The sequence below is a fragment of the Pseudopodoces humilis genome, chromosome 13 (genome assembly GCF_049639895.1).
Source record: "Pseudopodoces humilis isolate 2021_Gansu_Grassland_sample_001 chromosome 13, ASM4963989v1, whole genome shotgun sequence".
Taxonomy (NCBI): domain Eukaryota; kingdom Metazoa; phylum Chordata; class Aves; order Passeriformes; family Paridae; genus Pseudopodoces; species Pseudopodoces humilis.
Window position 1 is genome coordinate 12,351,896 of NC_142212.1, and position 12,519 is coordinate 12,364,414.

Genomic DNA, 12,519 nt, shown 5'->3' on the forward strand with positions numbered 1-12,519 from the left:
TTGCTATTTTCTCTCTGGCTTTGAGTTACCAGGCTAAAAATACAAGTGCCCTCTGTGTTTTTATCTGATTTCCCTTTGAAGTGATTTTGCTGACTTTTAGTCTGAATTCCTGAAGGCTTCCTTCTGGCATTGGACCATACCTCATATGTGGATAATTACATTATATAATGTCTTAAAAAAAATTAATTTTTTTCTTCTTTTTCTCCCTCTTTGTCTCCTTTTTTTCTTCCCAGAAATTGCCTTACAGCATGTTTCAATGTTCTTCCGATCAGAGCCAAAGTGGGAAGTAGTTGAACCATTAAAAGATATAGGTAAGAATGGCATGTGTGCATGAAAACTTAGCTGATTTTTTTCCCAACTATATGAGTTGTCCTAAGATTCCAATACTGTCTTTGCTTACAGACCTTGTCCTGCCTGTAAGCTGTGTGATTTAGCAGTGTTTAGTTAAAGCCACTGCTGACTTTCTTCTTTACTTTTTTTGTAGGTTGGCGAATACGTAAGAAATATTTCTTAATGAAAATTAAGAATCAACCAAAGGAACGTCTAGTGTTAAGCTGGGTATCTATGCTTTAATTTCATACTTAAGTCTTTCTCAATTTCAGTCAAAGCTTGATTTTGACTACTATGTGTGAGTGATGGGGTGAGAGATTGAGCTCAGGCTTTGGGAGAGCTTTGGAAGCCCTTAGGTAGACGTGTGGTGTGGAATTTCTTGTATTTCTTTCCTCTGGTGGCAAATCCCATTTGGAAGTTCCTATGCCTGGTCATTTGTTCCCAAACCTGCACCTCAGGATTCTTTAGTTGTAATGATGTGGCTGTTGACCATAATATAAATTTGCTCCCTGAAAATAATGAGATGAACCTTTTTAAAGTCATGGGTTTTCCTACTCAGATCTTTAATTGTCCTGACAAGCAAATAGGTGAGAGGGGAATGAATGGCTCCCTTAACAACAGGTTTTTTTGCTCCTGTGCTGAAATGTGTTGCCTGTTAGTTGTGTGAGCATAGCTGTTTGTGAGGCTTCAGTGGAGAGTGGAGGTCACTAAAGCCTGTGGGAGGAGGGAAGTTTTTCTTGCTGCAGAGGAAAAAGGTGCCTTATCAGTTCCTAATGTACACAGTCCCTCAGTTTGGGGTTGGCAAAGCTCATTCAGGTCTGTGGGAGGAAAGAGGCAGTAATACTTATTTATGGTCAGACTGTTTGTATTGCAAAACCATGGTCTCATTCAGCCTCTTCAGGTTTCATTTTGTATGTGTAATTTCCTTGCTTGCTCTTCAAATTATGCCTTCAAATATCTGTCCTAATTTGCCAGGGTACAACACTGATCACATCTTCTGTATGGAATGCAACATGTATTATGATGCCATTCTTTTCCTGTTTACTTCCAGGCTGATCTTGGCCCTGATAAATACTTGTCTGACAGAGACTTACAGTATGCTGTGAAACTTCTTTCTTCCTGTTCTGTGAGTAATGAAGATTTTAAAATTGTGCTAGCACAAAAGTGTGTGTCAAGGGCTGATCTTGGAAAAGCAATGTAACCTAGTTGGCATAGTTTGTAATTTTAGAGTTGCTTTCATTAAAGGTTTGTAAGCCTTTTAATTACATTTCCCATATACTATGAGGTAACGTGTTCTCAGCACAAATAATAATCCTGCAGGATTATTACAGGAGATTCAGTGTTGTGGTTGATTTGATTTTTTTCTTCTTGTGCAGTACTGTGAGATCATGAGCTTTTCTTTCATCTCCTCAACACCTTGAGGCTGTTAGCATAGTGCTCTTTAGGTGTAATTGCTAACCCATGAGCTGGCATATTCTCAGGCAGCAGTGGATGAGGCAGTGGAATGAGTATCATTATTTTTTCAGTTCTTTGGGCTCAAGACAGGAGCATCTTAGTAGAGCTGCAATGGAGGGTGTACAATTTAAGCTCCTGTGCAATGCCACATTTTAAGTCCAATAGGCATCTTTGCCTGAAAAACTGGCGTTTGACTCCAAATGGAGTCTCTGGAGTCTCTCTTTAAGGATGTTAAGCATGTGAAAGACAGGCCGAAATAGGTTTTTTTTTGTTTTTAATTTGTATGTTAATTGAATAATATCTTTGTGAAGTTTTCTTTGCATTTACTCCAGGTTAAGACTAACTTGAATTATTCCATGTCACTGACAGAATCAAATTTGCTACTTTAAATATACAATTCAGGCTGATCTTTTCTTACCTGTGAATTGAACGCAAATGATTTAAAAAATCCATAATCTAAAATTTACCTACAGTTTCTTCTTTTGGTAGCATCCCTATATTTACAAAATCACTTTTGCCACTGCCAATGAATCTTCAGCGCTGGTTATTAGACCATTCAGTGAAAAAGGGACACTAAAGGACCTTATTTATAAGGTAATGTCTTCCCCCTACCCCCAACCCAAATATCAGAACATAAGCTGGAATGACCATACATGTTTTTTATAAAAGTGTTTGTCATCAATTTCTAGGAAAACAGACAAACGGTGACTTTTCTTGGCACTGATATGTGTGTTTCTTTTAAAGGCAAAGCCAAAAGACCCGTTCCTGAAGAAGTATTGCAATCCTAAAAAAATTCAAGGTCTTGAACTTCAGCAAATAAAAACATATGGGAGGCAAATATTAGAGGTACTTTTTTTTTTCTTTATTTAACAGGTTTTATGATTTATTTATTTTTTTTTTTGGAGGCCAAGTGGTCTAACTACAGAATGTGGACTAACTTTTGAGCACACAGGCTTTATATCAGGAGCAGACTTCAAAGCTAAATGTAAATTGAGATACACTGCTGAGTTGAATTTAGATATATTTGTGTGAGATCATTTATGTCCCCCCCAAAAAACTGCAGTTGGTATGTGTGGGGCTTAAATGGGAGAGAGGTAATAATAAAGTCTGTTCCTTGTGTAAAAAGGGAAAGAAGTAACTCATAGCCTGCAGAGCATGTGCCTTCACATAAATTCATGGTTGTTAGTGTGTTTTTAAATTTTTTTTTACTCAAACTGTCATATTCAGTAGAATTTTATATTTTAGTTTCCAGATCTCTTTGGGAGGTGTCCATAAGTCTGCTTTGAGGATCAGCATCAAATTTTTGTTTTGTGTAAAGTGCTACCTGTGAAATGGGAATGAATAGTCAGCCAGAGAGGATGTAGATAGAAGATCAAGTTGAGTGAGCATTCCAAATGGGGGCCACATTTATTATGTGCCTGCTTTAGTATTGGAACATTTAAGTTGATGATCTTATGATCTTGAGATCATCAGAGCATCTTGTGATAGTGCTTCTCTATTGGATTTTTTTCAGGTATTAAAATTCCTCCATGAGAAAGGATTTCCTTATGGCCATCTTCACTCTGCCAATGTGATGCTGGAGGGGGATACCTGCAAGTTACTGGATCTAGAAAATTCCTTGTTGGGACTGCCATCATTTTATCGATCATACTTTTCACAGTTTCGGAAAATTAATGTAAGGTTCAGACAAAGAATTCATCTGACTCTTATGCAAATCTTTATTCTCAACCTTTGTGTGTGGAAAATTGACTAGAATGAAAAAAACTCTCTCAAACCCCTTTTTTTTAATCTGAGCTTTGCTCCATCAAGTTGCTTTTCTGTTTCCTCCAAATCTGGCTGCAGTTTTGTTGCAGCACACTGGAGTGAGGCTGAGGCCAAAGGTGAGCAGGTGGAGGGGAAGGGTAGGTGAGTGTTTTTACAACAGTGCCAGCACAAATAGAGGTAAAGTGCAGTTATTTTTATATCTCTTTTCACCCTGGTCTGTATTTCATAGGAATATGCATATTGTCTACTACAATTTCACTTGGATGTCTATACAGTGAGCACATCTATTTACTTGTGCTTAGCTGGGAGCAGTAATCAGCCTTATCTTTGGTGGAGACTGTGAGAATTGATCAGATGCTTGCAGATCTCTAGCTATTCAAAGGTTATTTTTATTTGTTTGAGGGGTGTCTGTTTGACTGCATACTTGCAAAGGAAAGTATTTATCTTACTCAAAAATATGAAAACAAATTTGCCCTGTTGCAGAAACATCATTCCCTGTCTTTAGCCTCTCGTTGTTATAAATTCTGTGCAGCATCATGAGAGCTGCTTGCTGGTCTTGCTAAACAAGTTCTACTGTGTTGTCAAAGAAACAATCACAAGTTCATGGTTAGTCCAAATCTGTTAGTGCCATCAAAGTCTCTTACAGTAAGAGGAGCCTCTTCTGTTTAAACATGATTCAGAAATCTTGGAAATATGCTGTCTGGGAGCTCAGTATGTATGTACAGACCTAAGGAGGAGCAGAAGAGACTCTCCTATGTTGGTTTGGTATGCATTTTTTACTGTATTTTTATATACTTCCCTGTAAAGGGACAGCTGGTCATTTTGTGAATCTCATTCTTTGCTGTTTGACTTAGCTAGAAAAGCGTGCTTGGTTGGGACTTTGGTTGGTGTGTAGATCTCTAAACTGCTTTGTGAAGAGTTTACTACTTCACACATTTTTATACAGCTTGACTGCACTGCTCTCCCATTTGTACCATCTTGTACAGAGAGACAGCAGAGGCTGCTTTAGCTTGTAGCATGAAGATTTCATCTGAGCTACATTTATGTAGGGAAATGGTTGTGGTTAGGAACTGCCTTAATAGTTCCTCTTTTCTGTCTTCACATGCAAGATCACTGGGTTAACTAGTTGTGAAAAACTAACAAGTTGTGGCTTTATTTTTTGTTCCCCCCACAGACTTTAGAGGGTGTTGATGTTCATTGCTTTGGACACTTACTGTATGAAATGACATATGGAAGGCCTCCAGACACGATTCCAGTGGAGAGCTTCCCCCCTGCTCCATCAGTGTTCATTGGTGAGTGTCCACTGCAGAACATCTCAGTCACAGCTGTCTGGACACACTCTTAGACTTTACCTAAGCTGAAGTGCTATGAAATTGCAGCCTGAGATCTTTGCAGCCTGTGACCAGAAAGAACTATATAATTTGGTCAAATAGAAAATGTGGTTTTCATACAATACATGTAGTGTATGAATAAAACTTTTTTAGCTGAGTGATAAAGCAGTGTTTAGCAAGTAATGAGATGCCTGGATTCCCTTGCCCCATGTCTAACATTCTTGAAAAGCTTCTGTGTGTAATAGTAATGCTATAATGAAAAACACATGCCATAGAGCTTCGTCACTGCTTGGTTGATGCAATACTTAGGGGAGTATCACACAGCAGTGCCAAACATTCATTCTAAATCATTTGCTATCCTGCTGTGCAAAAATGTGTTCTTTCTTCTTTCTTTGGTAGTGTCAGTGTTGGAGTCCATTCTGACTTGTGAAGCTCTGAAGAATGGGATGCCAACTGTCTCACGGCTCTTACAGATGCCGTAAGTCCTGTTCTACTTGTTTTATATTCATAGCAATGTTTTTAATTATTTTAGGAGGAAGACACTTTGTGCTCTTATTCCTCTTTGGAAGGGTTTGCTCCATGTTCTGAGTGATGTATCCCAAGTGAAACTTTATAGGCATTACAGAACCCATCCTGTGTTAATGTGTGTGTTTAATGGTTCTTTGTCTCTTGGCGTGTCGGAGCTGTTAAGTATACACTTTATTTAGCGTGGTTTGAATTAACCCAGCCATTAAAGTAATGCAAGCATGATTGAGATCCTGTACAGATTGATTTAAAGGATTTAGAATAAGGAGTCTTTTTGCATATCCCCTTCAGACCTACTTAAGCAGATTTTGCTATCAGGTCACTTAGGACTGGTGAAATACATCTCTTGCTTTGCTCAGAAGTGACATTTAGACCGGCGCTGGGGATGAAGTTTAGTATGGAAGTTCTGTCTGGTTTCTTGCAGGGCTGGCTTTGGGATTCTCTGAAGCATAGACAGAATAAATGTCCTTACAGGCTGTCCTCCAAATATGTAGTGAAGGGGTGAGGGGAGGAAAGAAAGGGAGCACTGTCAGTGTGCCACTGAGTGGAGACCACACCTGTCTGCAGTGCCACCCTGCCTGTAGTTAGGGCACACCATTCCAGGGAACTTGCTGTCCCCCATGCTGTGACATGTCACCAGCACGCTGAGCATGGAACCACGGTTCTGGTGGGAGGTTCTTTTAGTATTTCTTAATGTGAGATGATGTAGCTGGTGCCTCCTAAATGGCAGATTGTCCATACCTAAATCTGGATCTGATCTCACAGCAGAGATTGCAGTGCATTTAGAGCCTGCTCTGAGGTTGAAATTTCCTGGTTGGAAGAATCACTGCAGCTTTCAATTCCTTCTTCTCCTCCCCTTCTCTGCTTTTTAGGGTGGGAGGTAGAGAGTACAATGTAAGCAGGGGAGAAATACTATAGGAAAACTCTGTGGGTACAGAAATATACAGGTGTTTAAAGGTGCTGAATAAACAATCTATGCCCAGCTGCATTTGATATGTAAGATATTACACTGCATTCCCTTCATACCAATACTCTTTGCAAAAGTGTTCTACATAGATACGCAATGCAATTAATGTAATTTAAAGCAATTAATATAATTTAAATATCTATTTATTATAACCATAAGAACACATCATCTGAAAGGGTCAGAGAGGCCTGTAAACAAGGGTGACCTTCCATGAATTTTTTGAAGTATTTTAAAATTTGCTTTATTTCTGAATTTTTCATTCTCCTTAATTAAGTTGATTCTAGATATGAATTAGTTTTCTCTAGTATAAACCTGTGCTAATTTTCCGTAGTGAACAGCAATTTGGAAATATTTATCTTGGAGCCAGCATGGAGTTCTCTCTGTGACAGTTTTCTAGTATGTTCTCCAGGACAAAGTATCTTGGACTAACCAATTTATTTTCAGACTACCATTGCCCTCTAGTGTCTTTGTTTTGGATGGAAAAGGATTATTCATTTATGGTGTTTCTGCTGATACTATAAAGGGGAGAGCAAAAATATTACAATATTTGCTTTAGTTGCCTTTTGTAGAGGACAGGCAAGAATGCAGATATTTTCAAATGTTCACTTAATATTTCACAAGTTCCTTGTTAATTCTAAGACAAAGTTCATGCTAAAAGAAGTTTTTTAACAAGAGCAATGATTGTGTTTAGCTGAAATTTAAAATAAAGTCCCTGGAATTTTTTTTTTTTTAATTAAGAATCCATATACTTTTAAAGAAAAGGTATTATCTTTTGGAGGGAGCCTTCCTCTGCCTTTGGTAACTGTTCCTGTTCTGTCCACTTTCAAAATATCTCACACAAACCAGTTTTCTCAGCTATAAGTGGTGGCTACATTCTGTGGGTTGGACTCTGCTAATTTTACAGCAGTGCTTAGAAAATAAAAAGTGGTACATAGAAACCTGTGGCCAAGGATTGAGGACAGAGAACCAAAAGCAGAAAGAGGGGTTTAAGTGAACAGTACCAATAGTATTCTCATTTTAGTTTTGCCTGTCTCTTGGGAATAATCCTCCTCTTTTTTCTTTTTTTTAATCAACTCACAGATTATTCAGTGACGTCCTGCTAACAAACTTTGAGAAACCACAGTTTAAGGTAGAGTTGAACGCTGATTTGCTGATATTTGTGCAAGGCCCAGGATGTGGGTAGCTACATGTTAATTGACAGAGAGGGCTGAGAAGAGCTGTCTTTATTTGCCTCTATGGCTATTGCCATCAGTGTTTGGATTCCTTTGCCGCACTGTCCCTGAGAACGTTGTGCCACCCCTTAGAGGGGAGCACGATGTGACCCAGGGGTGTTCAAGAGCAGCTGCTGAGCTGGAGACCATTTGTGTTACCGATGGTGACGCTCTGAGTGAGCAGAGGCTCTGAGCCATGCAGGTCCCTTGCAGTGAGAGGAAACACATTGCAATGAATTAACTGAGACCATCAGCACCTTGCTGCCAGCTCCAGGACTGTAGCATTTCAGGGGCCACATCTGTTCCCCCTGGGGAGCTGCCCCAGGGTGCTTCTCGTGCAGGATGTGTGCCCTGTGTCTTGTGTTGTCAGCCTCATAGAAATTTGGGGATGTGACTGGAATCTTGAAGTAGTTATTGGTCCTTGCCTTTAGAGTATCTCTTCCAGGGTTTGGTGTTTCTTTGTCCCTGCTGATCTGTAGGCAGATTTGGAGTAGAAAAACATGCATCTCGAGTATTGTCTGCTTCACTAAAGGAATAGTGTCACATCTTGGGGTTTTAGATGAGAAATGGGATCAGATGGATGGTGAGTTTTGATCAGTGAAATTGTGTTTTCCTTTATCACATTTTGTGCTATGATTTTGTTCCCCATTCTGTATTAGATTCCTACTAAGCTAAAAGAGGCATTGAAAATCTCCAAGGAATGCATAGAAAAGCGATTAACAGAAGAACAGAAATTGGTAATGTCTGCATTTCTTTATTTCCTACAGACATTTCATCTCCTCTTATCACTTTTAAATGCAGAAAGTGAGTTTTAAAGGCTTTCACCAACAGATTTGCTTTCCCAAAAATGCTATATGAAGAGTTGTATAACAGTTGTTGACTGTATGGCATTTCACTATTTTTAGAGGTGCAGTTTCACAGGTTGTGCCTCCCAAGTTAGAGGATCATTTTAACTTCAGTACAAGTCTCCATCCTCTACCAGAAACAGTAAAGGAGAAACTAGAAACAAAAAAGGAAGTCCAAACATGCGAAGTGACTACAGTGTGTTTTCTTGTACCCCAAACGTTTTTTTCAGGCATTTAAAGTCCTAATATGGTCTTTTTTATTTTTTCCTTAATTTTGAAGATTCACCAGCACAGAAGGTTGACAAGAGCTCAATCTCATCACGGCTCTGAAGAAGAAAAAAAGAAAAGGAAGATCTTGGCACGAAAAGTAGGCAATTTTTAAATAGGTTTCTCCCACAGAAAAAGATGTGTTTCTTTTTGTAGTGTTTACCAGTTTTAGCCATTGGTACAGGACTCTTTCCTGTGTTTTTCTGCACTACTTCCTGGTTGTTTTCACTTCTTTAGCTAATTAATAGATTTACTAAAAAGTTTAAGTTACTGTGGAAGCTGACTTGCATATTGGTGCAACCTGTTTGAGGTTGCTGTATGAAACCAGTCCTCATACCCAGAGGAGCTGCTCTGCTCTGTCCTGCTCCCTGGCGAGGTGTTGGAGCCTGTTTCACTCTGCTCCTGCAGCACTGTCTGCGTTGCTCTTTTTTTCTGGGGAGGGGTGTGTGTGTCAGTTTTCTTCCTTTCCCTTGTGGTCGGAGGGCACAGGAGTTCCCTGGTGCCTGGCTAGAGATATTTGGGCACAGAACAGCCTTGCTGCTCTTGTAACCACGTCAGCATGTGCTGGGTATGGGGAGAGGGATGTTGAGCATTGAAAAACACTGTGTGATACAGTGGATGGCTGTTACAAGTCTGTGTGTCAGTTCAATCCTTATCAAAGGATTATTATCCTTATCAAAGGATAGTTATTCATTCCTATCTTCTTTTTTCTCTGCTCCCTTTTAAAGAAGTCAAAACGCTCTGCCAATGAAAGTGGGGAAGAACACTCAGCCAAATACAGCAACTCAAATAACTCAGGTAACTACGAAGAGGAGTTTGCTTCTACACAGCTGTGTCAGTTTTTTTGTTATTACTGTCATTTTCTGTCTGAAAAGATGGAGGATTATCAACACGTTACATATTTGACTACCAATATCTGGTATCACTATTTTGGGTATTTAAAAATAAATAAATTATATATATATATATATATGAAGGCTTAAAAATATTGTCAATATTATATTTTCAGCTGTCTAATTTAAAGTAATGTGTCCTCTCTTCTGTGCCCTGTTCCTCAAAAGAATGATCAGTGTCTTCATTCTATTTGATACTTGAGTTGAATAACAACAATATCCATTACTTGGGCCATTAAATAATTCAGTCTTCAGGGAAACTTTCTGGTGATCTTACATAGTAAGGTGTTAAGATGAATGAGAAAATTATATGTTAAATTGCTTCTTCAGTGACAAATTTTAAAACAACAGAGCCTTTGACAAGTTTTCATTTAGTTAAAAGGTGTGGTTGTTACTGTGGAACACATTACCAGAGTTTATATGCTTGGCTAAAATGTGTCCAAAAGCAGCTTGTTGTGGAGTACAACTGACTGAAAATCATCTCTTAGGAGAGATGGGATGCCACCTATGCATTGGCACAATTCTTAAGGAGAACAGAATTTGTATGCTGAAATCCAACAGCCTAAGCAACAGAAATGTTTCCCACTGAGAAATACTGAGTGCATTTCCTACGTGTTTAGGGCTTCTCTCATACTCTGTACTGTAAAGCCACTGTTGCTATGATTGAGAATCTTTCCCAAGATGTGGAAGCAGGATTGGATTTTCAGTTAATAAAGTTGGCCTGCTTCCAGCAATCTGTCTTGTCAGTGTTGAACTGCCATGTCACAGCTGTAGTTACTTGACTGTTGTTTTATTTAGCAGGCTCTGGGGCGAGTTCCCCTTTAACATCTCCATCATCCCCCACTCCACCCTCCACAGCAGGTATGTTCAAGAATCATTACAGCATTTATCTTTTTTATGTTGTTTTTTTTATTCCCCTCTTCCCCTCAGTGGTGGTGTTATTCCCAAGGATGATTAAGGGATGATGGTATTCAAGGATGGAACACTGAGATGACAGTTACCTTGTGGCAGCCTGAGTGTGGGCATCTGCTCCCTTTTGAGGGTCATAGAGAACCTTTTTGTAACTATGAACTTTCTTGAGATATTCCTGATAAGATTTACCCAGGGTGTATGTGCTTGCTTCCAAGTCTGTATTACTCCAGATCTACCCACACTGCTACTTCCCAGGCATTTTCTTGGCCTCATGTTGCAGTATGCTGGTGTTACTGGTCTGTTGGCTCTGAAATATTGCTTGTTCATCCTTTGTTTCTTTGTTCATTTTATTTCTGTACTGCTGTGATGTATTTTCAGGAATTTTGGGTGTCACAAATTCGGTGGCTTAAGCTTCATAAATCTCCCCAGTTCTGCTACAGCCCATTGATAATCCAGTAGAGTTGGTAGAAATAAGTCTAGAAACAAGATTGATTTGGGATAAAAATAGTATCTTTATTATTTTTGGCCATTTTCAGTTTGTTGGGTGGCTGTGCAGAGAGTTTTGCTAAATGTTTAAGACAGGGATAGGAAGTGGTGAAGAATCTGCTTGAGTGGGCAATAGAAATGCTCTGAATGTTTAATTAAAAATCTGAATATTGAGCAGTAGTGAATGTGCTTCAGTCTGAAAGACTGGAAGAAGAGCCCTGGCAAATATTAATAACAAAAGATGTAAACAGAATACATTTCTGGAGGGGAAGCAGCCCATGGCATTGCTGTTTTTTACAGTGACTTGCCATATGATTTCTAGTCCCAGGAATTTTCTACACAGCACAACTCATTAACCAAAGCAATGCAATCAAATTTGTCTTTGCTGTGGATAGTCTTTCAAAGGACACTGCAGTCTGTGTGATGTAATTCAAATCAGTCATGCTGAAATTCAAATTAGTAATTTCTCCTTCAAGTTGAGGGCATGAGAAGTGTGTATTATAGGAAGTCCTCCCAGTTAGCCTAAGCAAGATAATGATTGTTACTGTGTTGCACAGTAACAGTGCTCTTCTCTGGGTGCACTGACTGTGATTGGGAGAATTTAATGCCAGTTCTGTGGGCTTTAATAAGGAAGTAGCTGAAATATGCGTCCAAAATGGACAGATGTTTAGAAAGCATTTCTTTCCCCAATAAAACTGCTGTTTAGTTATGTTCTGACTTGGACTTGTTGGAGCTTAGTTGAAAGCTTTTTCAAGTTTTAAGGATGCTGGTTTATGTGCAGATTTGGATCAAAATAGCTCAGGTTTTTGCTCAAAACTTGTCTCAGTTCAAACCATATTGTCACAGTGTGTTTGTTGGTCATGTGCCAGTGTGCTCCTGATGACTTGTGGGGATCAGCCCTGTCTGACATGGTGCTTGTGGCCCTACCTGTCCTCCTGCTGGGGAGTGTGTTATTGAGCCGATGGCTTGGATGCTGTTTATGAGGTGTAAAGCCAAGTGTCACATATTCAGGAATGCTTTTGTCAGTAGAATTTGTAGAAGAAAATTCAGATATTAATTCTGACAGAAAACTAGATTTTTTTTTCCACCAGCAGTGTTGTTGCTTTAGGTGTTCTAAGCAAGTATGCTGTTACTGCCTTGAGGAGAGACACAGTGGTCCCATGGTAGGACTTCATTTGTGACAAGTGATGCATCTGTAGCTTGCATTTCTCTCTTCTGATTTTCTTGTACTTACTAAGGATATTTACCTCTATACCAAAATTGCTTATGGGTCGCTGTGTGGTGAGAGGATTCTCAAAAAGGCATTGAGGCTTTCAGTCTGTCTGCCTGGTTTGGTACGGCTGTGTTAGAACTGGGGCATCTCAAAGCATCCTGCTGATACAATACCACAGCAAAACTAAGGCTGATGAGGAAAAGTGCCCTCAAGAGAAGCTTTTGCTCTCATCCTGTCCTGTAATATACATAGTAATATGTATAGTCATATATAGAGTGTAGGTGTGTGAAGAGTGAGACACTGACCAAATGGGAATGGGC

At 39.3% G+C, this 12,519-nt stretch overlaps 1 protein-coding gene across 7 annotated transcripts in view; it reads left to right on the forward strand.

Annotated features, from left to right (window-relative positions):
• Positions 1 to 12,519, forward strand: part of PXK (PX domain containing serine/threonine kinase like) — a 34,402-nt gene that overhangs the window by 16,972 nt on the left and 4,911 nt on the right. For 4 of the 7 annotated variants that reach the window (XR_015773723.1, XM_014251658.2, XM_088062042.1 and 1 more), the window contains exons 5-17: positions 234 to 311; positions 485 to 558; positions 1,382 to 1,456; positions 2,275 to 2,379; positions 2,530 to 2,631; positions 3,299 to 3,460; positions 4,724 to 4,841; positions 5,280 to 5,358; positions 7,453 to 7,501; positions 8,243 to 8,320; positions 8,709 to 8,795; positions 9,424 to 9,493; positions 10,387 to 10,449. Coding sequence is in view for 5 of the 7 variants with exons in the window: in XM_014251658.2 (XP_014107133.2) it covers positions 234 to 311; positions 485 to 558; positions 1,382 to 1,456; positions 2,275 to 2,379; positions 2,530 to 2,631; positions 3,299 to 3,460; positions 4,724 to 4,841; positions 5,280 to 5,358; positions 7,453 to 7,501; positions 8,243 to 8,320; positions 8,709 to 8,795; positions 9,424 to 9,493; positions 10,387 to 10,449 (1,140 nt within the window). In the remaining 2 variants the exon portion in view is untranslated. The remainder of the gene's footprint in view (positions 1 to 233; positions 312 to 484; positions 559 to 1,381; positions 1,457 to 2,274; positions 2,380 to 2,529; positions 2,632 to 3,298; positions 3,461 to 4,723; positions 4,842 to 5,279; positions 5,359 to 7,452; positions 7,502 to 8,242; positions 8,321 to 8,708; positions 8,796 to 9,423; positions 9,494 to 10,386; positions 10,450 to 12,519) is intronic. The other 3 variants (XR_015773724.1, XM_014251659.2, XM_088062043.1) reach the window with 1 other exon arrangement.